The 25,882-nt window shown below is 43.0% G+C and overlaps 1 protein-coding gene across 4 annotated transcripts in view; it reads right to left on the bottom strand.

Annotated features, from left to right (window-relative positions):
• The window catches only part of LOC101160143 (Golgi apparatus protein 1), a 60,290-nt gene that overhangs the window by 11,518 nt on the left and 22,890 nt on the right, over window positions 1-25,882 (bottom strand). For 2 of the 4 annotated variants that reach the window (XM_023951386.2, XM_023951391.2), the window contains exons 11-14: window positions 23,977-24,130; window positions 3,606-3,743; window positions 2,533-2,619; window positions 2,384-2,446 (exon numbers count right to left, since the gene is read on the bottom strand). In XM_023951386.2, coding sequence (XP_023807154.1) covers window positions 2,384-2,446; window positions 2,533-2,619; window positions 3,606-3,743; window positions 23,977-24,130 — 442 coding nt within the window. The remainder of the gene's footprint in view (window positions 1-2,383; window positions 2,447-2,532; window positions 2,620-3,605; window positions 3,744-23,976; window positions 24,131-25,882) is intronic. The other 2 variants (XM_023951393.2, XM_078944113.1) reach the window with 1 other exon arrangement.

Genomic DNA, 25,882 nt, shown 5'->3' with positions numbered 1-25,882 from the left:
AAATACCTGTGGACAGGTGCAGAAGGCTCATTGACAAATACAGAAACCGTTTCATTTCAGTGATTGCCTCAAAAGGTTGAGCAACAAAATATGAAGTTATGGGAACCATCATTTTTGTCCAGCCATATTTCATTAGTTAGTTTTTTTAAATACTTCTGTTAAACAACAACTCAAAAGTAATGGCTCATTTTGATTACCGTATTTTCCGGACTATAAGTCGCACCAGCCCAAAAATGCATTATAAAGTAGAAAAAAACACAGATAAGTCGCACTGGACTATAAGTCGCATTTTAACTTTCACAACCTTATATGACACAATCATAGCAGACTGTTTATCTAATAATTTCACCATAATTCTTTCTCATACTTATTTATTTATTCCTTTCATGAAGCATCATTGGCCAACTAATACTCTGTATTCATCATGTATTTGTAGAAACAGTTTTCACTTTTATTGCATTTCTGAATCTATGAAATCATTGGAAAATAGAATATTATGTTGTTAGCCTTCAAGATCTTACTGTAAAAAAAAGTTTGCTGATTCTCTGAGTCACTTAACATACTCTTAACACTTAACATACCTCATACATCAAATTTAGCCAGGAACATCATCTCTGTTCCTCACAAATGAACATAACAGGAGGGTTAACAATGTATTTATTTCAATTTATTTCTAATATAAGTCGCTGCGGAGTATAAGTCGCACCCCTTGCCAAACTATGAAAAAAAGGGCGACTTATAGTCCGGAAAATATGGTATTTAATTTTTAATTAATTTTAATTTATTGTTACTTATGAACGTTTCAAGTCATTTCAGTGAACATTGTGGACTTTCTGTCTTTAACTGAGGGGGAATCAGCTATTTTGTCCACCACTGTATTTATCAAATACACTCACTGGCCACTTTATCAGGTCCACCTTGCTAGTACAACGTTGGACCCCTTTTGCCATCAGAACTGTCTTCTGGAAACATTCCTCAGTTTGGTCCATGTTGACATGACAGCATCAGTTGCTGCAGATTTGTCTGCTGAACATCCATGATGCTGGTCTCCCGTTCCACCACATCCCAAAGGTTCTCTACTGGGTTCTGGTGACTGTGGAGGCCGTTTGAGTCCAGAGAACTCATTGTCATGTTCTAGAAACCAGTCTGAGATGATTCCAGCTTGATGACAAGGAGCCTTATCCTGCTGGAAGTAGCATCAGAAGATGGTCCACTGTGGTCAGAAAGGGATGGACATGGTCAGCAACAATACTCAGCCAGGCTCAGTTGGTACAAAGGGGTCCAAAGTACCAAGAAAATATCCCCCACACCATGACACCACCATCACACACCTGAAACGTTGCTACAAGGCAGGATGGATCCATGCTTTCATGCTGTTGACCCTACATCAGAATGTGGCAGCAGAAATAGAGACTCATCAGACCAGACAACGTTTTTCCATCTTCTAGGGTCCAGTTTTGGTGAGTCTGTGTGAAATGTAGCCTTAGTTTCCTGTTCTTAGCTGACAGCAGTGGTACCCGGTGTGGTCTTCTGCTGCTGTAGTCCATCTGCCTCCAGGTTGGACGTGTTGTTCTTTCAGAGATGCTCTTCTGCAGACCTCGGTTGGAACCAGTGGTTCTTTGAGTTCCTGTTGTCTTGCTATCAGCTGCATAGGCCATTCTCCTCTGAACTCTGGTGTCAACAAGGTATTGAGCAGTTGGAGAGGTGTACCTAATAAACTGGCCAGTGAGTGTACAGTCTATGCATGGAAAACATAGATGATGTTAAGAGTAGAGCTTTATTTATTTTGCAGAGCTCTACAAAACCATCAGTAATCACGTCTCCATGTCTGGATTCATGGGATCATCCAGAGACTCTCCCATTACAGCGAGTCTACTGCCGCTTCTGAATGACGGACACTTTCAGCAGTATTTCCATCTCTCTGTGACCCAGTTTGATGACTTCCTGTCCCGCATTAGTCCAAGGAGGGGAAATATAAAAATTTGGAGGACCTTTTCATTATTGCTTTTAAACAAATAAGAAAAATACCATAAAGGTCAGAGGGAGATGGACTTTTTGGACTCCAACCGCTGATGGTGTCATCAACACGTCACGGGCCAAAGCTGAGTTCTTGATTGGTTGATGTGATGCAAATTCTACGGCAAAGATCAGCGCGGCCAAATAATCAGCATGCATCAGAATTTTTGTCGTGCCACCCAAAACATTCAGTTGCCAGACCGCCGTGCCCGATGTTCAAGTTGCGCTGCAGAACCTCTGATCACAAACGTACATTGACTTAGCATTGAAACTGTCCCTGACGCGCAAATCCCGTTCAGTGTGAACTGATGTGAGCGTATGCTCCCTAGGCCGACAGTATCAACTGAACCGATGTGTATGTGCTCACATGGCAGTGGGCCTGAATGACGGGCTCACAGGCTCTGATGAGCAGCGCGTCTATCTGGATGTCCTAAACAACACAACACACAGTCATGCTCTCTGCTTTGTATTTGTGATGCGCAGTGAGGAAATCCACAGTGTCTGCTGAGCTCCAACCTCCGACTCCAGCTCTGTCAGGTTGCCCACGACGTCCCTGCAGCTCTGCACCAGGTCCTCCAGATGATCCTGCAGACACTCCAGCTCCTGTCCTCACAAACAGAAGCTCATCAGAAATCCTGCATGTTTCTCCAAACTGCAACGTCACACTGAACAGACACTGCCTGGTTGGGTGATGCATCTAACATGAGATGGTCACTGCTAGGGCCTGGAATCACCAATCATTTCCAGAAGTGATTTGATTCATCAGAGCCTGGATCGATTCCATTCACGATTCTTTCAATCCACTCACACAGTTTACACATTTAGACATATTTGTATAGAAGTACATTAATAATCTACATATGTTTTGAACATATTCACATTATTCTGAGGCAGTATTAGTGGAATAATAAACCAATGAGATTGTTAACACCATACAGTGTTCCATGATTTTTTAGAGAAGCTCCAACTAAAATGTACAGATTGTTGAGAAAGCTGTGTTTCCGTTTGGCCACTAGGTGGAGCTCTTGCTATAGGTTTGGCAATGAGTTTTATCACTAGAGGAGATGCGCCCGCTTGGGAAGACTGGCCAACGGTGGCGGAGCGCAACGCCATCTTGGTGAGGTCGTCGGCGCCCACATGACAATGATTTCTATAGCCTTTGGTGGCATCTAAGTAGCTTTTATATAATATATATATATAATATAAAATTTATATATATATAATTTTAATATAATATATATATCTATATATATATAGATATATATATACATAAAACCCTCAATATTTAAAAAACGCTCTTTAAAACCAACCACGTTAACTAAAGTTTAAATTGAGATTAAGATCAAAATATTTATTATCCCCAATAAAGAAACTTAAGTAGTAGTAAAAAAGTATTAAAGGATTGTTTATGTTGAATTTTATTTAAAAGATGTTTTAGACAGACAGACAGACAGACAGACAGACAGACAGACAGACAGACAGACAGACAGACAGACAGACAGACAGACAGACAGACAGACAGACAGACAGACAGACAGACAGACAGACAGACAGACAGACAGACAGACAGACAGACAGACGCCTCTCACCTGTCCAGCATCGTTCTTACTACTGCACCACTTTCCGAGGTCAGAGATGCAGCGTTTCTGCAGCTCTGGGTCTAACTTCACATCCAGCGCCCTCTGGTGGAGAACCCTCTGCACCTCCATTTTGCAGTCTCGTGACAACTACAGCACAAAAAACACGTTTCATGCTAGTTTAGGTGCATATTACCAACATGATACATATTAAATAGATCTGCTCCTGCATTACAGGTTTGCACATGTATGTCTTAAGTGAATGCTTAAAAACTGAACTTTATTCCACCTTTAAAGTGTTGTTATTCATGCATTCGTTAAAAAAAGGAAAGGTATATTTTCATCCATTTTCCTTTAGATCACGCGAACAGGCATGCAATAGCATGACGGGCTTTACGGCCTGAAATGGTTCAGGGTCAAAATTCAACAAACCATCTGATTCAACTCGATCCTTTTTTAATTTTTCAGACCTCCAAGAATCAAATTTATATGACTTCTCTTTGAGACCAACTCAGTATTACAGTTTAGGCCGCAGACCTCAGCTGAGACCCTGACTCCCCCGTCAGATAGCCCGTTAAATACCCTGATCTTCCACATTATCAGGCTTCACCACAATCGAACAATTTGCCCTTTGACATTTCCATAAATCTTGAAATTTAAAGCATGATTGTCAAACCGTGGGTGAGGTCAGTAATTAGGGCCCGAGCACGGAGTGCAAGGACCCTATTGTATCTGTAAGAGTTATTATTATTATTATTATTAGGGCCCGAGCACGGAGTGCAAGGACCCTATTGTATCTGTAAGAGTTATTATTAGGGCCCGAGCACGAAGTGCAAGGACCCTATTGTATCTGTTAGGTTTATTATTATTAGGGCCCGAGCACGGAGTGCAAGGACCCTATTGTATCTGTTAGGTTTATTATTATTTTTCTTCCGCCGGAAGAATCGCATTTTTGAGGCCTTTAACATACCCCAAAACTCACCAAATTTGGCACACACATCAGGGGTCGCGAAAAAATTTCGTATTTTATGAGAAATTGGCATGGGTGCGCAAAAATGGCTCGACAGCGCCACCTACACTGACTTTTGTCCCGACGCCCCGCATACGCTTTAACGTACAAGCTTGATTTTTTCAGGGCATGTTCATCAGATGGAAACCTACAAAAAAGTCTGTAGGTACCAAGCTGTCAGTCGCACAGGAAGTCTGCTATATTGATGACAATATGTCATTTTTGCTGTATTTTGGTCATTTGCAGGCCTCGCTCTAGAACGAACTCCTCCTAGAGATTTGAGAGTAATGACTCCAAACTTTGGTTTTGTAAACTAGACACATGTCCGATGTTAAATTGCAAAGCTTTTAAGTTTTTATGGATGTTTGTGACCATGGCGGCGCGTCAAAATTGGAGGTCGTTTCGAAAACACGCCATGAAAAGAAAAATGGCCATTACTCAGCCATGCATAATCCAATCTGATCCAAAATTGATGTGCATGATTGTAGTCTGACTCTGAACACATCTGCAGTGAAAAAATCTGGAAAAAGTGTAGCGCCACCTGCTGGTAAGAGGAAATGACATGTTTTACTTGGAGCATCACTACTCCGAGTAGAATGAGCCGACACACCTGAAAATGACGTCCACCTGTTGAAAAGCCATTGAAGTTTACTCTGACAAAAAACCATAACTTTCAATGCGGGGGTGTGGTCGTGACAGAGCGGCAAAGTTGGGCATCTCGCTATGCACACAAAAGTTGCTCTCACGTGCACATTCCTTGTCCAATCTCACTGAAATTCAATGGATATGATGAAGCTTCTATTCTGAACCCATGGATATGACAATCTTGGACGAGCTCTATAGTGCCACCTAGTTATTGCATTGGGCACATTCTGCCCTGTATTTTCTCTTTGCTTTGTCCGATGTGCATGAAATTAAAACTGGAGATACTCAGAAGGGTCCTCTCTCATCATGTAAAGTTTCATGGGTGTACACCTGACGGTGCCTGCGTAACAGGAAGTGGTCGATTATGTGCACCCAAATAATAGAAATTTATTATAAATCAGCCGTTTGTCTCAGGAAGCTGAGATTTCAGAATTAGATGCCTTTAATAACCTCCAGCTTTGATATGTAACACTATAGGGTCTACGAGAAACTTCATCACTTGATTTTTTTAATGAAATTTTGGAATGAACAAAGATTTTTAGCATAAATTCTGTTTAGGTTATCAGCACCAAGAATTCAACTTTCATAGGCATTTATGTGCTACTGCTTCCTAAAAAAATTCAGAATTATTGAAGTTACAGGTGAACTTTTAGACAACATTTCATCCAAAAAGGTCCGAAAACGTCTTTTTAGGCAAAACTGCAAACACCTATTTTTTTGCATAACTTATCTTTCAAATATCAGCACAAAAAAATTAAAAACGGTAGGGATCTGTGTTTGCTGCCTTCCATATTTCTTTCAGACTTAAAAGTGTAACAGATGATTTATAAAAAATCCTTTTTCATCCAAAAACCTGTGTTAAATCTGTCTAGACTCCAAACAAACATTTTTTTATGGTAACTTATGTTTCAACAATCGACACCAATTTTCACACACCTATAGCTGAACATGTCCCATAGCTCCCTGAATATTTTCATAGATATAAAATGAACTGGTCATTCTAACATCTAGCATTCTAACATCTAACATCTTACATGTCAAAGCCTCTCTCAGCCTGGCTCTGCTGAAGGAGTCGTGTTACAACCCCGCCCCCTCCTGCTGGGACCCCTGCTATGTAAATTAGCAAGCAGTGAACAGAGAGATGAGGAGTAAGAATGGCCATTACTCAGGCATGCATAATCCAAAGACAGCCAGTTAAACACTGAAAGACATATTTTTTCGGTATGTCTTTCATACATCTTTAGTATTAAAAACTCTCCAAGATGAATGTGCCTGACTCCACCTGCAGGTGGATCACAGACTTCCTGACGGACAGACAGCAGTATGTGAGGCTGGGGAAGCTCGTCTCAGATACTCGGACCACAAGCACCGGATCCCCCCAGGGCTGTGTCCTTTCACCCCTGTTACTCTCCCTGTACACAAACAGCTGCACAGCTGGTCACCTGTCTGTCAAACTCCTGAAGTTTGCTGACGACACCACACTCATCGGCCTCATCTCTGACGGAGATGAGTCGGCCTACAGGAGTGATATAGCCAGGCTGGTGTCATAGTGCAGCGCTAACAACCTGGAGCTTAATGCTCTGAAGACAGTGGAGATGACAGTGGACTTCAGGAAGGCCCCAGCCCCCCTCCCCCCTGTCATCCTCTGTGACTCCCCGGTGACCTCTGTGGAGTCCTTCTGCTTCCTGGGAACCATCATCAGCCAGGACCTCAAGTGGGAGCAGAACATCAGCTCCATCACTAAGAAGGTCCAGCAGAGGATGTACTTCCTGAGGCAGCTGAAGAAGTTTCACCTCCCTGAAAAGATGCTGGTAGACTTTTACACCGCCATCATCGAATCCACCCTCACGTCCTCCATCACAGTCTGGTTCGCTGCGGCCACGGCCAGAGACAAGGCCAAGCTGCAACGCGTCATCCACTCAGCAGAGAAGGTGATCGGCTGCCACCTCCCGTCTCTCCAGGAGCTGCACATCTCCAGGACCTGGAGGCGGGCAGCCAGGATTGTAGCCAACCCCTCTCATCCAGGACATAATCTCTTTCGGCCCCTCCCTTCTGGCAAGAGGCTCCGGTCCATCAGGACCAGGACCTCGCGCCACAAGAACAGCTTCTTCCCCACTGCAGTCAGACTGCTGAACAGTACCCCAACTCCCCCAGGTGACCCCCCCTCCCCCCCCCCCCCCCCCCGCCCACCAAAGGACTGTCGGTGCCACTTACAGGCCCCACCATCCCAGCCCATCTGTGCTCCCACTTTAATTCACCTTACTCTACTGTATATAGTGTGTTGTTGTTGTTAACTTAATTTTTAACTTATTCTTAATTGCACTATACACCAAGTCAAATTCCTCGTTTTGTAAAGTGCGCTCTACTGAACCTGGCAATAAAACTTTTTCTGATTTCTGATTCTGATTCTATTAATCATTGTTTTTTATTCATTCAAAATGCAATTAAATCAATATTTTATCTTTTTTCTTTTCCTTTTTCTTTTTTTTTTATCTCTTATATCCTTTTTTATAATCAATGTTTGAACTTCTTTTCCTTTCTATTGTCATGGTTTCAGTTTGTTGTCTTGTTTTTCGCTTTAGTTCTTGTTCTGCCTTGTTTGGTTCTGTTTCCTGTTTTATTTTGAAAGGTTTCCTGTCTTGTCATGTTTCTTGAGTTTTACTTCCTTTGGTCCCCATCTGCCCTAATCGTGTTCACCTGTGTCTTGTCTGCCCTGTCTGTATATAAGTCTTGTCTCTGCCTTCCTCCTGTGCTGGTCCATTAACTTCTGCTCATGTTGATCACGTCTTCTTGTCTGGCGTCCATGTCCCTTGCCATGCCACAGTAAGTTTTTGTTTTTAGTTTTGTCATCCTGCTCTGCAGCGCTTTTTGTTAGTTAAATAAACCCACTTGCCCTGAACCCGTTTGCCTCCCGTCTCTGCGCCTGGGTCCTACCTGCTCTCGAGCCTCCCCCCCACACGACATCTATACATCCAATGAAATTAAACTACAAATCAACAAACACAACTGATAACAAATGTCTCTAAAAAATGATGTGTATATTTGCAGAACCTTAAAAACACCAAACAAATAACAAATGCTTCCCAATTAAAGCACAAAAAATGGAACACAAAATGTAAAACCCAAGTTAGAAATTGCAATTTGAAAAAGATACTTTTTTCAGCAGCTTTTCAAAATCAATCACCAATTCTACTCTTCTGTGGATGAAACAAAGAACTCCAGAACAATGAAGCCATTTCTCTAAGTCTCTCTCACCTTCAGTTTTAAACAAGGTCTGTGAAAATCCACCATACATTGGTCACATGAACTCAGAGATCCTGCTAAAAGTGCACAATTGTAAAAGCTCTTTTATATAGACAACTGTTTGTTTGCTTAGAGCTCTAAATATAAAAAAAAATGCTTTTCTATCACCTAGACACAGATGGAGAACCATATCAACTGGATTAATAACAGGGTGGCATGTTTAGACAACATGAAGCTGTCCATCACATTTTTGACCTAAACATGTAAACACATCCTTGGCTCTGCGGTTAGGAAATGGTATTTGGGAATCTCTTTATACCAGGAGCCAGCCTGGCCATTGGAACATCGCCACAGTGCCCATCCAGACTGGGACAGCAACGGGGTCCACTTCAGAGCCGTGAGCTGCTGTGTTTAACTCCAGCTGTCCCAGCAAGGGAGACAACTGCAGCAACATCCACTGACCAAGCTGACAAGCCCTGGCAGAAAAGATCCCCACAAGAAAAACACTGGCTCAGGCAGGCTGATCAAAAAAAAATAGTTTTGCCATTGTCTTGCAGCTCGCAGATCAAGTGGTTTAGTTTTCCAGTAATGTCAGTCAAGAATGCAAGTTCAGATTCACAATGTTCATATTCACCATATTCAACAGACATCTCCTCCAATAGCACCTTAAAAATCCTGTGCTGTTTTGCTTTGCAGCTGAGGTTGTTTACGATTTTCAGAATAAGAGTCATTATATGTCCAGAGCCAATCACTTCTGCACATAAGGCCTGCTGGTGAATGACGCAGCAGTAATGCAGACATTTTGGAAAGTCTGGGTCAGCTTTACAGTGAGTGATGAAACCTGTTTGTCTATTGATCATAGCAGGAGTCCCATCTGCAGTCACTGCTACCAGCTTTTCTAATTGTACCTTTTTCTGCACAAAAACTCCTTCACCGTGTTATACATTTCAACTCCTCTTGTAGTTGTCTGTTAGGGCAGATGTGTCAGGAGTTCTTCTCTTGTGGAAACCAAAAGCTATGCTGTACTGTTGCCGTCCACAGACTCATCACACTGGACGTAAACCCTCTGCACTTTGCAAGATCCCGGTCCAGCTAATTGGCCAAGTTATCAGACATAGCTGACACTCATCTAGACATTGTAGTGGAAATTGAATGAGTTCTATTGTTCTCATCCTTAGGGACAGTGATAGCAATTATCATCATTGCTTGAATTTTTTTCATGCTATATGCAAAAGTCTTTGTCCCTTAAGGCAACAGATTACAGCCCCCCCCCCCCCCCCCCCCCCAGGCTGCTGTCGTATTAACAAAAGCTTGGAGCTCCAGAATGGACAAGAAAAAACGACGAGAATGGCTCGAGCAGGGCGTTGCTCACGGGGCGGTCGCTCGTGCCATGCGGTCGCACGTGCTCGGGCCCGCTAAATGCTACTTGTAGCTTTAATTATTATTATTATTCTTCCGACTTTTCCGTCGCCTTTTTGAGGCCTTTAACATACCCCAAAACTCACCAAATTTTGTATACACATCAGGAGTCGCGAAAAATTTCATATTTTATAGGAGAACGGCATAGGTAAACAAAAATGGCTCGATAGCGACACCTGCAAAATTTGTTTTCGCGAGCACCTCCATATGCTTTATAGTACAAACCTGATTTTAACAGGGCATGTTCATCGGATAGAAACCTACAAAAAAGTCTCTTGGGACCAAGCTGTCAGTCGCACAGGAAGTCTGATATTTTGATGACAATATGTCATTTTTGCTGTATTTTGGTCATTTGCAGGCCTCGCTCTAGAACGAACTCCTCCTAGAGATTTGAGAGTAATGACTCCAAACTTTGGTTTTGTAAACTAGACACATGTCCGATGTTAAATTGCAAAGCTTTTAAGTTTTTATGGATGTTTGTGACCATGGCGGCGCGTCAAAATTGGAGGTCGTTTCGAAAACACGCCATGAAAAGAAAAATGGCCATTACTCAGCCATGCATAATCCAATCTGATCCAAAATTGATGTGCATGATTGTAGTCTGACTCTGAACACATCTGCAGTGAAAAAATCTGGAAAAAGTGTAGCGCCACCTGCTGGCAAGAGGAAATGACATGTTTTACTTGGAGCATCACTACTCCGAGTAGGATGAGCCGACACACCTGAAAATGACGTCCACCTGTTGAAAAGCCATTGAAGTTTATTCTGACAAAAAAACCATAACTTTCAATGCGGGGGTGTGGTCGTGACAGAGCGGCAAAGTTGGGCATCTCGCTATGCACACAAAAGTTGCTCTCACGTGCACATTCCTTGTCCAATCTCACTGAAATTCAATGGATATGATGAAGCTTCTATTCTGAACCCATGGATATGACAATCTTGGACGAGCTCTATAGTGCCACCTAGTTATTGCATTGGGCACATTCTGCCCTGTATTTTCTCTTTGCTTTGTCCGATGTGCATGAAATTAAAACTGGAGATACTCAGAAGGGTCCTCTCTCATCATGTAAAGTTTCATGGGTGTACACCTGACGGTGCCTGCGTAACAGGAAGTGGTCGATTATGTGCACCCAAATAATAGAAATTTATTATAAATCAGCCGTTTGTCTCAGGAAGCTGAGATTTCAGAATTAGATGCCTTTAATAACCTCCAGCTTTGATATGTAACACTATAGGGTCTACGAGAAACTTCATCACTTGATTTTTTTAATGAAATTTTGGACTGAACAAAGATTTTTAGCATAAATTCTGTTTAGGTTATCAGCACCAAGAATTCAACTTTCATAGGCATTTATGTGCTACTGCTTCCTAAAAAAATTCAGAATGATTGAAGTTACAGGTGAACTTTTAGACAACATTTCATCCAAAAAGGTCCGAAAACGTCTTTTTAGGCAAAACTACAAACACCTATTTTTTTTCATAACTTAATCATCATATATCAACACCATTTATTTTTTTAAATGTAGGGATCTGTGTTTGCTGCCTTCCATATTTTTTTCAGAAGTCCAGGTGAAACAGATGATTTTAAAAAAATCCTGATTCATCCCAAAACCTGTGCTTTTTCCGTCTGGACTCCAAACAAGTGTGTTTTAAAATTACTTATGCTTCAAATATCCACACCAAGTTTCACACGCATATAGCTGAACATGTCTAAATGCTTCTTGAATATTCTTTACAGATATAAAATGAACTGGTCAACTGTAGGATGTCATTTCCTCTTACATGCTTCAGTCTTTTCCTCATGCTGCAGCCTGCTCCTCAATCTGCCCTGTTGCTGGAGTCAAATTTCACCCCCCCCCCCCCCCCCCCCACACACACACACACCAGCTGCCTGTTCATATGCTAACTAACCCAGAAGTGAGGTGACAATAGTTTAGACACAAGAGGGAGGGCAGACTGCTTTTTCATTTGTTTTGTATGTCTTTCATAGATTTTTATGAATAATCATTGCTTTTCTAGTCATGTAAAATGCAATTAACTTAATATTTTATCTTTTTTTTTTTTACAAACAAAACATATGAATGTGCTCCAAAACAAAACCCAACTCTCAGTACAGTTCTACAGATGTAACATAAGACTTAGACAGTAAATGTCTCTTTTATCCTTTTTTAATCAATGCTGCAACTTCTTTTCCTTAATATAAATCCAATGAAATTAAACTACAAAACCAAAAAACACAACCTATAGCAAATTTCTCTAAATAAATTATGTGTATATACAATATGTAGCACTTTTAAACAAAATAATAACAAATCCTTCCAATACAAGCACAGAAAAATGGAACACAAAATTTAAAACCCAAATTTGAAATGGCAATTTTAAAAAGATAATTTTTTCAGCCTGCTAAAAGTGCACAATTGTAAAAGCTCTTTTATATAGACAACTGTTTGGTTGCTTAGAGCTCTAAATATAAAAACAATGCCTTTATGGACGTGGCACGGATGGCACGGATGTTCAGCAGGGTAAACCCCAGGAAAGCGGCGGGACCTGATGGAGTTCCCGGCAAGGTTCTGCGGGCCTGCGCCGATCAACTCTCCCAGGTCTTCACAAAAATCTTCAACCTGTCGCTAGCTCAGGCTTTCATCCCTGCTTGCCTGAAGTCATCCACTATCATCCCGATACCCAAAAAGTCCTCATCCACAGCCTTCCTCACGGACTTCCGCCCAGTTGCACTCACTGCTGTCATCACAAAGTGTCTGGAGCGGCTGCTCCTGGGACACATCAAAGACTCCCTCCCTCCAATCTTCGTCCCCCACCAGTTTGCTTACAAAGCAAACAGATCAACGGATGATGCCATTTCCATCACCCTCCACACTGCGCTGAGCCACCTGGAACACAGAGACACCTACGCCAGGATGCTCTTTGTGGACTATAGCTCAGCCTTTAACACAATCATTCCTGACATTCTGGTCAACAAACTGTCTGAACTAGGACTCCACCCACTCACCTGCACGTGGATCAAGGACTTCCTGACAAACAGACCACAGACAGTCAAACTTGACCCCCACCTCTCCTCCACCCGGACGCTGAGCACAGGCTCCACACAGGGATGTGTGCTGAGTCCTCTGCTGTACACACTGTACACAGCAGACTGCAGACCAGCCCACACCAGCAACACCGTGGTGAAGTTTGCAGACGACACTACTGTGGTGGGGATGATCTCTGGGGACGACGAGACGGCCTACAGAGACGAAGTCCTGAAACTCTCAAGGTGGTGTCAGGCTAATAACCTCATCCTGAACACCACCAAGACCAAGGAGATCATCCTGGACTTCAGAAAAAACAGAACAGATCCACCCCCACTCTACATCGATGGAAACTGTGTGGAGAGGGTCCACAGCTTCACCCTCCTGGGCACCACCATCTCTGCTGACCTCACATGGTCTAACAACACCATGACTGTCATCAGGAAGGCCCAGCAACGCCTGCACTTCCTGAGAAAACTTAGGAGGAACGACGTCAGCCAGGAGCTGCTGGTAACGTTCTACCGCTCAACCATTGAGAGCATTCTGTCCTATGGCATCACAGTGTGGTTTTCCCACTGCACTGAAGCAGAACGGCAGAGTCTCCAGAGAGTGGTAAAGACAGCGCAGAGGATCATCGGCTGCCCCCTCCCCTCACTGAAGGACATTTACCAGTCTCGCTGCATCAGCAGAGTGACTAGCATCACCACTAACTCCACCCATTCTGCTTTCCCTCTGTTTGAACTGCTGCCCTCTGGAAGGAGGTACAGGTCCATCAGAACCAGGACAAACAGACTAAGAAACAGCTTTTTTCCATAGGCAATTATCATACGGAATGCACATACGTCCACCAACCACACCTCACTCTAATTTTACTACAATGCGTGCAATATCCTGACTGTCTAACCGGGTCACTGTGCAATAACTTGATATTTATTAAGCTGTGCTCACAGCAACTCATGTAATTCCTTTCTATTTTATTCACAAATATTTAATATTTAACAGTTTCTGTCCATATTGTTCATTTTTTGTTAAGAGTTGTAAATACAGTATTTCTTTTTCTATTCTATTTTTATTTTTATTTTATGTAACTCCTTCACTCCAAGGCTGCTGCAATTTCATTGTATCCCCATGTACAATGACAATAAACGATTCTGATTCTGATTATATCACTTAGACACAGATGGAGAACCATATCAACTGGATTGGTAACAGCAACAACCACCGACCAAGCCGGCAAGCCCTGGCAGAAAAGATCCCCACAAGAAACACTGCAGGCTGTTCCATAAAAAATATAGTTTTACCATTGCCTTGCAGATCACAGTTGAAGTGGTTTAGTTTTCCTAAAAAAATTCAGAATGATTGAAGTTACAGGTGAACTTTTAGACAACATTTGATCCAAAAAGGTCCGAAAACGTCTTTTTAGGCAAAACTGCAAACACCTATTTTTTTGCATAACTTATCTTTCAAATATCAGCACAAAAAAATTAAAAACGGTAGGGATCTGTGTTTGCTGCCTTCCATATTTTTTTCAGACTTAAAAGTGTAACAGATGATTTATAAAAAATCCTTTTTCATCCAAAAACCTGTGTTAAATCTGTCTAGACTCCAAACAAACATTTTTTTATGGTAACTTATGTTTCAACAATCGACACCAATTTTCACACACCTATAGCTGAACATGTCCCATAGCTCCCTGAATATTTTCATAGATATAAAATGAACTGGTCATTCTAACATCTAGCATTCTAACATCTAACATCTTACATGTCAAAGCCTCTCTCAGCCTGGCTCTGCTGAAGGAGTCGTGTTACAACCCCGCCCCCTCCTGCTGGGACCCCTGCTATGTAAATTAGCAAGCAGTGAACAGAGAGATGAGGAGTAAGAATGGCCATTACTCAGGCATGCATAATCCAAAGACAGCCAGTTAAACACTGAAAGACATATTTTTTCGGTATGTCTTTCATACATCTTTAGTATTAAAAACTCTCCAAGATGAATGTGCCTGACTCCACCTGCAGGTGGATCACAGACTTCCTGACGGACAGACAGCAGTATGTGAGGCTGGGGAAGCTCGTCTCAGATACTCGGACCACAAGCACCGGATCCCCCCAGGGCTGTGTCCTTTCACCCCTGTTACTCTCCCTGTACACAAACAGCTGCACAGCTGGTCACCTGTCTGTCAAACTCCTGAAGTTTGCTGACGACACCACACTCATCTGCCTCATCTCTGACGGAGATGAGTCGGCCTACAGGAGTGAAATAGCCAGGCTGGTGTCATAGTGCAGCGCTAACAACCTGGAGCTTAATGCTCTGAAGACAGTGGAGATGACAGTGGACTTCAGGAAGGCCCCAGCCCCCCTCCCCCCTGTCATCCTCTGTGACTCCCCGGTGACCTCTGTGGAGTCCTTCTGCTTCCTGGGAACCATCATCAGCCAGGACCTCAAGTGGGAGCAGAACATCAGCTCCATCACTAAGAAGGTCCAGCAGAGGATGTACTTCCTGAGGCAGCTGAAGAAGTTTCACCTCCCTGAAAAGATGCTGGTAGACTTTTACACCGCCATCATCGAATCCACCCTCACGTCCTCCATCACAGTCTGGTTCGCTGCGGCCACGGCCAGAGACAAGGCCAAGCTGCAACGCGTCATCCACTCAGCAGAGAAGGTGATCGGCTGCCACCTCCCGTCTCTCCAGGAGCTGCACATCTCCAGGACCTGGAGGCGGGCAGCCAGGATTGTAGCCAACCCCTCTCATCCAAGACATAATCTCTTTCGGCCCCTCCCTTCTGGCAAGAGGCTCCGGTCCATCAGGACCAGGACCTCGCGCCACAAGAACAGGTCCTTCCCCACTGCAGTCAGCCTGCTGAACAGTACCCCAACTCCCCCAGGTGACCCCCCCCCCCCCGCCCACCAAAGGACTGTCGGTGCCACTTACAGGTCCCACCATCCCAGCCCATCTGTGCTCCCACTTTAATTCACCTTACTCTACTGTATATAGTGTGTTGTTGTTGTTAACTTAATTTTTAACTTATTCTTAATTGCACTATACACCAAGTCAAATTCCTCGTTTTGTAAAGTGCGCTCTACTGAACCTGGCAATAAAACTTTTTCTGATTCCTGATTCTGATTCTGATTCTATTAATCATTGTTTTTTATTCATTCAAAATGCAATTAAATCAATATTTTATTTTTTTTCTTTTCCTTTTTCTTTTTTTTTATCTCTTATATCCTTTTTTATAATCAATGTTTGAACTTCTTTTCCTTTCTATTGTCATGGTTTCAGTTTGTTGTCTTTTTTTTCGCTTTAGTTCTTGTTCTGCCTTGTTTGGTTCTGTTTCCTGTTTTATTTTGAAAGGTTTCCTGTCTTGTCATGTTTCTTGAGTTTTACTTCCTTTGGTCCCCATCTGCCCTAATCGTGTTCACCTGTGTCTTGTCTGCCCTGTCTGTATATAAGTCTTGTCTCTGCCTTCCTCCTGTGCTGGTCCATTAACTTCTGCTCATGTTGATCACGTCTTCTTGTCTGGCGTCCATGTCCCTTGCCACGCCACAGTAAGTTTTTGTTTTTAGTTTTGTCATCCTGCTCTGCAGCGCTTTTTGTTAGTTAAATAAACCCACTTGCCCTGAACCCGTTTGCCTCCCGTCTCTGCGCCTGGGTCCTACCTGCTCTCGAGCCTCCCCCCCACACGACATCTATACATCCAATGAAATTAAACTACAAATCAACAAACACAACTGATAACAAATGTCTCTAAAAAATGATGTGTATATTTGCAGAACCTTAAAAACACCAAACAAATAACAAATGCTTCCCAATTAAAGCACAAAAAATGGAACACAAAATGTAAAACCCAAGTTAGAAATTGCAATTTGAAAAAGATACTTTTTTCAGCAGCTTTTCAAAATCAATCACCAATTCTACTCTTCTGTGGATGAAACAAAGTACTCCAGAACAATGAAGCCATTTCTCTAAGTCTCTCTCACCTTCAGTTTTAAACAAGGTCTGTGAAAATCCACCATACATTGGTCACATGAACTCAGAGACCTGCTAAAAGTGCACAATTGTAAAAGCTCTTTTATATAGACAACTGTTTGTTTGCTTAGAGCTCTAAATATAAAAAAAAATGCTTTTCTATCACCTAGACACAGATGGAGAACCATATCAACTGGATTAATAACAGGGTGGCATGTTTAGACAACATGAAGCTGTCCATCACATTTTTGACCTAAACATGTAAACACATCCTTGGCTCTGCGGTTAGGAAATGGTATTTGGGAATCTCTTTATACCAGGAGCCAGCCTGGCCATTGGAACATCGCCACAGTGCCCATCCAGACTGGGACAGCAACGGGGTCCACTTCAGAGCCGTGAGCTGCTGTGTTTAACTCCAGCTGTCCCAGCAAGGGAGACAACTGCAGCAACATCCACTGACCAAGCTGACAAGCCCTGGCAGAAAAGATCCCCACAAGAAAAACACTGGCTCAGGCAGGCTGGTCAATAAAAAAAAATTGTTTTGCCATTGTCTTGCAGCTCGCAGATCAAGTGGTTTAGTTTTCCAGTAATGTCAGTCAAGAATGCAAGTTCAGATTCACAATGTTCATATTCACCATATTCAACAGACATCTCCTCCAATAGCACCTTAAAAATCCTGTGCTGTTTTGCTTTGCAGCTGAGGTTGTTTACGATTTTCAGAATAAGAGTCATTATATGTCCAGAGCCAATCACTTCTGCACATAAGGCCTGCTGGTGAATGACGCAGCAGTAATGCAGACATTTTGGAAAGTCTGGGTCAGCTTTACAGTGAGTGATGAAACCTGTTTGTCTATTGATCATAGCAGGAGTCCCATCTGCAGTCACTGCTACCAGCTTTTCTAATTGTACCTTTTTCTGCACAAAAACTCCTTCACCGTGTTATACATTTCAACTCCTCTTGTAGTTGTCTGTTAGGGCAGATGTGTCAGGAGTTCTTCTCTTGTGGAAACCAAAAGCTATGCTGTACTGTTGCCGTCCACAGACTCATCACACTGGACGTTAACCACCTGCACTTTGCAAGATCCCGGTCCAGCTAATTGGCCAAGTTATCAGACATAGCTGACACTCATCTAGACATTGTAGTGGAAATTGAATGAGTTCTATTGTTCTCATCCTTAGGGACAGTGATAGCAATTATCATCATTGCTTGAATTTTTTTCATGCTATATGCAAAAGTCTTTGTCCCTTAAGGCAACAGATTACAGCCCCCCCCCCCCCCCCCCCCCCCCCCCCCCCAGGCTGCTGTCGTATTAACATTACCTTGGAGCTCCAGAATGGACAAGAAAAAACGACGAGAATGGCTCGAGCAGGGCGTTGCTCACGGGGCGGTCGCTCGTGCCGTGCGGTCGCACGTGCTCGGGCCCGCTAAATGCTACTTGTAGCTTTAATTATTATTATTCTTTTTCTTCCGACGGAAGAGTCGCCTTTTTGAGGCCTTTAACATACCCCAAAACTCACCAAATTTGGCACACACATCAGGAGTCGCGAAAAATTTCGTATTTTACAGGAGATTGGCATGGGCGCACAAAAACGGCTCGACAGCGCCACCTACAGTGACATTTGTCCCGAGCCCCCGCATATGCTTTGACATACAAGCTTGATTTTTTCAGGACATGTTCATCAGATGGAAACCTACAAAAAAGTCTCTTGGTACCAAGCTGTCAGTCGCACAGGAAGTCTGCTATATTGGTGTCAATATGTCATTTTTGCTCTATTTTGGACATTTGTAGGCCTCCTTCTAGAACGAACTCCTCCTAGAGATTTATGAATAATGACTCCAAACTTTGGTTTTGTAAACTAGACCCATGTCCGATGTTAAATTGCGAAGCTTTAAAGGTATTACGGATGTTTGTGACCGTGGCGGCGCGTCGAACTTGGAGGTCATTTTGAAAACACGCCATGAAAAGAAAAATGGCCATTACTCAGGCATGCAAAATCCAATCTGATCCAAAGTTGATATGCATGATTGTAGTCTGACTTTGAACACATCTGCAGTGGAAGAATCTGGAACAAGTGTAGCGCCACCTGCTGACAGCAGGAAATGACATGTTTGACTTGGAGCATCACTGCTCTGAGTAAGATGAGCCGACACACCTGAAAATGACGTCCACCTGTTGAAAAGCCATTGAAGTTTACTCTGACAAAAAACCATAACTTTCTAATCAGCGGTGTGGTCGTGACAGAGCGGCAAAGTTGGGCGTCTCGCCACGCACACAAAAGTTGCTCTCACGTGCACATTCCTTGTCCAATCTCACTGAAATTCAATGGATATGATGAAACTTCCATTCTGAACCCATGGATATGACAATCTTGGACGAGCTCTATAGCGCCACCTAGTTCTTGCATGAGGCACATTCTGCCCTGTATTTTCTCTTTGCTTCGTCCGATGTGCATGAAATTAAAACTGGAGATACTCAGAAGGGTCCTCTCTCATCATGTAAAGTTTCATGGGTGTACATCTGACGGTGCCTGCGTAACAGGAAGTGGTCGATTATGTGCACCCAAATAATAGAAATTTATTAGAAATCATCCGTTTGTCTCAGGAAGCTGAGATTTCAGAATAAGATGCCTTTAATAATTTCTAGCTTTGATATGTAACACTATAGGGTCTACGAGAAACTTCATCACTTGATTTTTTTAATGAAATTTTGGACTGAACAAAGATTTTTAGCATAAATTCTGTTTAGGTTATCAGCACCAAGAATTCAACTTTCATAGGCATTTATGTGTTACTGCTTCCTAAAAAAATTCAGAATGATTGAAGTTACAGGTGAACTTTTAGACAACATTTGATCCAAAAAGGTCCGAAAACGTCTTTTTAGGCAAAACTGCAAACACCTATTTTTTTGCATAACTTATCTTTCAAATATCAGCACAAAAAAATTAAAAACGGTAGGGATCTGTGTTTGCTGCCTTCCATATTTTTTTCAGACTTAAAAGTGTAACAGATGATTTATAAAAAATCCTTTTTCATCCAAAAACCTGTGTTAAATCTGTCTAGACTCCAAACAAACATTTTTTTATGGTAACTTATGTTTCAACAATCGACACCAATTTTCACACACCTATAGCTGAACATGTCCCATAGCTCCCTGAATATTTTCATAGATATAAAATGAACTGGTCATTCTAACATCTAGCATTCTAACATCTAACATCTTACATGTCAAAGCCTCTCTCAGCCTGGCTCTGCTGAAGGAGTCGTGTTACAACCCCGCCCCCTCCTGCTGGGACCCCTGCTATGTAAATTAGCAAGCAGTGAACAGAGAGATGAGGAGTAAGAATGGCCATTACTCAGGCATGCATAATCCAAAGACAGCCAGTTAAACACTGAAAGACATATTTTTTCGGTATGTCTTTCATACATCTTTAGTATTAAAAACTCTCCAAGATGAATGTGCCTGACTCCACCTGCAGGTGGATCACAGACTTCCTGATGGACAGACAGCAGTATGTGAGGCTGGGGAAGCTCGTCTCAGATACTCGGACCACAAGCACCGGATCCCCCCAGGGCTGTGTCCTTTCACCCCTGTTACTCTCCCTGTACACAAACAGCTGCACAGCTGGTCACCTGTCTGTCAAACTCCTGAAGTTTGCTGACGACACCACACTCATCGGCCTCATCTCTGACGGAGATGAGTCGGCCTACAGGAGTGAAATAGCCAGGCTGGTGTCATAGTGCAGCGCTAACAACCTGGAGCTTAATGCTCTGAAGACAGTGGAGATGACAGTGGACTTCAGGAAGGCCCCAGCCCCCCTCCCCCCTGTCATCCTCTGTGACTCCCCGGTGACCTCTGTGGAGTCCTTCTGCTTCCTGGGAACCATCATCAGCCAGGACCTCAAGTGGGAGCAGAACATCAGCTCCATCACTAAGAAGGTCCAGCAGAGGATGTACTTCCTGAGGCAGCTGAAGAAGTTTCACCTCCCTGAAAAGATGCTGGTAGACTTTTACACCGCCATCATCGAATCCACCCTCACGTCCTCCATCACAGTCTGGTTCGCTGCGGCCACGGCCAGAGACAAGGCCAAGCTGCAACGCGTCATCCACTCAGCAGAGAAGGTGATCGGCTGCCACCTCCCGTCTCTCCAGGAGCTGCACATCTCCAGGACCTGGAGGCGGGCAGCCAGGATTGTAGCCAACCCCTCTCATCCAGGACATAATCTCTTTCGGCCCCTCCCTTCTGGCAAGAGGCTCCGGTCCATCAGGACCAGGACCTCGCACCACAAGAACAGCTTCTTCCCCACTGCAGCCAGCCTGCTGAACAGAACCCCGACTCCCCCAGGTGACCCCCCCCCCCCCCCCCCGCCCACCAAAGGACTGTCGGTGCCACTTACAGGCCCCACCATCCCAGCCCATCTGTGCTCCCACTTTAATTCACCTTACTCTACTGTATATAGTGTGTTGTTGTTGTTAACTTAATTTTTAACTTATTCTTAATTGCACTATACACCAAGTCAAATTCCTCGTTTTGTAAAGTGCGCTCTACTGAACCTGGCAATAAAACTTTTTCTGATTCCTGATTCTGATTCTATTAATCATTGTTTTTTATTCATTCAAAATGCAATTAAATCAATATTTTATCTTTTTTCTTTTCCTTTTTCTTTTTTTTTTATCTCTTATATCCTTTTTTATAATCAATGTTTGAACTTCTTTTCCTTTCTATTGTCATGGTTTCAGTTTGTTGTCTTTTTTTTCGCTTTAGTTCTTGTTCTGTCTTGTTTGGTTCTGTTTCCTGTTTTATTTTGAAAGGTTTCCTGTCTTGTCATGTTTCTTGAGTTTTACTTCCTTTGGTCCCCATCTGCCCTAATCGTGTTCACCTGTGTCTTGTCTGCCCTGTCTGTATATAAGTCTTGTCTCTGCCTTCCTCCTGTGCTGGTCCATTAACTTCTGCTCATGTTGATCACGTCTTCTTGTCTGGCGTCCATGTCCCTTGCCATGCCACAGTAAGTTTTTGTTTTTAGTTTTGTCATCCTGCTCTGCAGCGCTTTTTGTTAGTTAAATAAACCCACTTGCCCTGAACCCGTTTGCCTCCCGTCTCTGCGCCTGGGTCCTACCTGCTCTCGAGCCTCCCCCCCACACGACATCTATACATCCAATGAAATTAAACTACAAATCAACAAACACAACTGATAACAAATGTCTCTAAAAAATGATGTGTATATTTGCAGAACCTTAAAAACACCAAACAAATAACAAATGCTTCCCAATTAAAGCACAAAAAATGGAACACAAAATGTAAAACCCAAGTTAGAAATTGCAATTTGGAAAAGATACTTTTTTCAGCAGCTTTTCAAAATCAATCACCAATTCTACTCTTCTGTGGATGAAACAAAGAACTCCAGAACAATGAAGCCATTTCTCTAAGTCTCTCTCACCTTCAGTTTTAAACAAGGTCTGTGAAAATCCACCATACATTGGTCACATGAACTCAGAGACCTGCTAAAAGTCCACAATTGTAAAAGCTCTTTTATATAGACAACTGTTTGTTTGCTTAGAGCTCTAAATATAAAAAAAAATGCTTTTCTATCACCTAGACACAGATGGAGAACCATATCAACTGGATTAATAACAGGGTGGCATGTTTAGACAACATGAAGCTGTCCATCACATTTTTGACCTAAACATGTAAACACATCCTTGGCTCTGCGGTTAGGAAATGGTATTTGGGAATCTCTTTATACCAGGAGCCAGCCTGGCCATTGGAACATCGCCACAGTGCCCATCCAGACTGGGACAGCAACGGGGTCCACTTCAGAGCCGTGAGCTGCTGTGTTTAACTCCAGCTGTCCCAGCAAGGGAGACAACTGCAGCAACATCCACTGACCAAGCTGACAAGCCCTGGCAGAAAAGATCCCCACAAGAAAAACACTGGCTCAGGCAGGCTGGTCAATAAAAAAAAATTGTTTTGCCATTGTCTTGCAGCTCGCAGATCAAGTGGTTTAGTTTTCCAGTAATGTCAGTCAAGAATGCAAGTTCAGATTCACAATGTTCATATTCACCATATTCAACAGACATCTCCTCCAATAGCACCTTAAAAATCCTGTGCTGTTTTGCTTTGCAGCTGAGGTTGTTTACGATTTTCAGAATAAGAGTCATTATATGTCCAGAGCCAATCACTTCTGCACATAAGGCCTGCTGGTGAATGACGCAGCAGTAATGCAGACATTTTGGAAAGTCTGGGTCAGCTTTACAGTGAGTGATGAAACCTGTTTGTCTATTGATCATAGCAGGAGTCCCATCTGCAGTCACTGCTACCAGCTTTTCTAATTGTACCTTTTTCTGCACAAAAACTCCTTCACCGTGTTATACATTTCAACTCCTCTTGTAGTTGTCTGTTAGGGCAGATGTGTCAGGAGTTCTTCTCTTGTGGAAACCAAAAGCTATGCTGTACTGTTGCCGTCCACAGACTCATCACACTGGACGTTAACCACCTGCACTTTGCAAGATCCCGGTCCAGCTAATTGGCCAAGTTATCAGACATAGCTGACACTCATCTAGACATTGTAGTGGAAATTGAATGAGTTCTATTGTTCTCATCCTTAGGGACAGTGATAGCAATTATCATCATTGCTTGAATTTTTTTCATGCTATATGCAAAAGTCTTTGTCCCTTAAGGCAACAGATTACAGCCCCCCCCCCCCCCCCCCCCCCCCCAGGCTGCTGTCGTATTAACATTACCTTGGAGCTCCAGAATGGACAAGAAAAAACGACGAGAATGGCTCGAGCAGGGCGTTGCTCACGGGGCGGTTGCTCGTGCCATGCGGTCGCACGTGCTCGGGCCCGCTAAATGCTACTTGTAGCTTTAATTTGTAGATTGTAATTTAATTTTCAGTAGCGATTAGCACTTTTCTCAACCCCTCGTTGGTTTAAATGAAACCTCGAGCTCTCACCTGATCCTCTGGGTTTACCTGTTAGTGGAAAACACCAGAGTTACACTGACAGGTGGCGTGTTCCCACGCCTATGCCTGTTTGCGTTTGAGCTGATGACGGCGTGTGTTTGTGAACTCGTCGTACCCGCCGGCCCTGCTCCTCTGTGCGGTAGGCATGGCGATACAGACAGGAAAAGACGGCCCCCGCTGGCATCAGGTCACTGGTCTCATTCCATCCATGAGTGTGGCAGAGTCGCGCGGCGTCGCCCTGACACTTCCTGTACAGGATGGGGTCCAGCCTGTAAGTGGAACACAGCAACATCTTCTGGTTTCTGCAGATTCTTTCTGGTTCTGTGTCATCTGTTGGAGATGCTTTGCTAAACTTTAGTCCAACCCCTTCTGCATGTGCTTCCTGTCACAACAACACGGCATGACGTCAGTCAGAACAGGTTTCATATTTGAGCAGTGAAAGTGAACCCTGAGCAGTGTTGCAGGGACCGCCCCCGTCCTTGCAGCCCATCTTTACCTGCCCTTCCTGGCTGAGCGGCTGCTACACGTCCCTCACTTTCCCCTCTGCCACCCTGGTCAGAGCTACTGGTGACAAACCCATAAAAAACAAACACTTTTTTCAAAATGGCAGCTTTTCTGTTGGCTGCTATGGAGATAAAACCATTTTATATTTTGGTCACCTGGTCGTGACGAACAGGTCTTTGTAATTTTCAGAAGAATTGGCAAAAGTAAACTTTTGGATTTTCTCGTTGATTAAGGTTTTTTCGTTAACCACGCCCACATTCATGACATCTTAGGTCAGGGGGGTCAAACTCATTTTCACTGAGGGCCACATCAGCATAGTGTCTGTCCTCAGAGGGCCAGAAATAACTTATACATGTAACTAAATGTAATGAAAAATGATTGTTACTACTCCTAAATGTTAAATAACTCATTATTTATTTATTATTACTTTTTAAAGTGACAATTCCAGCTGCAAAGAAACATATGTTTGCTTGTTACTTTAGCATAAATCCTTTTACATTCGATTCTATCAGGTTAGGTTATATAGACAGTGTTCAAGTCCTAATGTGTAGTTACCCAATCTGATATTTCATGTCTGATTCCCCCTAGATATGAATAAATACACACCCATTTTTATTTTAAGAAATTAAAAACTTTGATTCTCTCACATAAAATGACATGGAGGGCCACATTTGGCCCCCGGGCCTCGAGTTTGACACGTGTGTCTTAGGTCATATTGTTTTGTTCAACTTAAGTCAGGGATCAGTGTATTAGTTGTTTCTTTTTTTCTTTCGTATTAGTTGTTCCTAATATTTCGGTAAAAGATATGCAAGCAACAGGAAAACGCCACTTTTGTTGACTCGCCGCGCCTTAAAAGTCAACAACTTCTTATTTCAACATTTTTTCTCAAGTAGCTTCCTAATGATGCTCCAGGATATAGGAGGCGATGGATTAAAATCCTGGGGTGGAGTGTAAATTTGTAGACGGTACTAAAAAATCTTTTTTTTATTCAGGATGGCGGCTGAGGTCAAAGGTCGACGACGCGGCTGTGGTCAAAGGTCGACGACACTTCAGTTGTGGTTGTAGACGTAACCCTTGTGCTATCCTAAACACTGGTTTACACGTTGGTAGGGAGAACACGTCAATGTAAGGGGGGGGTCATCTGTGAAATTTGACAAAGATCACTCAAAGTTTTATATTCCTACATTGAGGGAAAAGGGTAAAAATCTGCAAATTTCACATTTTGCAACAACATGGCCGCCAAGCCATAGTTCCCGTAAACACTGAAAAACTTCCTTTGGATATCCCCGACACGTGTGTTTTGGTTTTTAGTCAGTGGATTAAGAGTTTTTTAAAAAATCCCATGACAGATTTTGGCCCCATTCCTTCTTTTTTTTTTTTTGTTCACTATGCCCAAAATTCCTTTTTACCACTTTTTACGATTTTGGTGAGTTTTTCAGTTTGTAGTGGGAGTGAAATTTTTGTTCAAAGAAGAGCTGGGAAAGAAGACAAACCCGGGCAAATGCCCAGTAGGGCTT

The sequence above is a fragment of the Oryzias latipes genome, chromosome 3, assembly GCF_053564925.1.
Source record: "Oryzias latipes strain Hd-rR chromosome 3, Olatipes_Hd-rR_3.1".
In the NCBI taxonomy this organism is placed as follows: domain Eukaryota; kingdom Metazoa; phylum Chordata; class Actinopteri; order Beloniformes; family Adrianichthyidae; genus Oryzias; species Oryzias latipes.
Note: the sequence above shows the minus strand (reverse complement) of the source record. Positions and strands in the feature narration are given on the sequence as shown.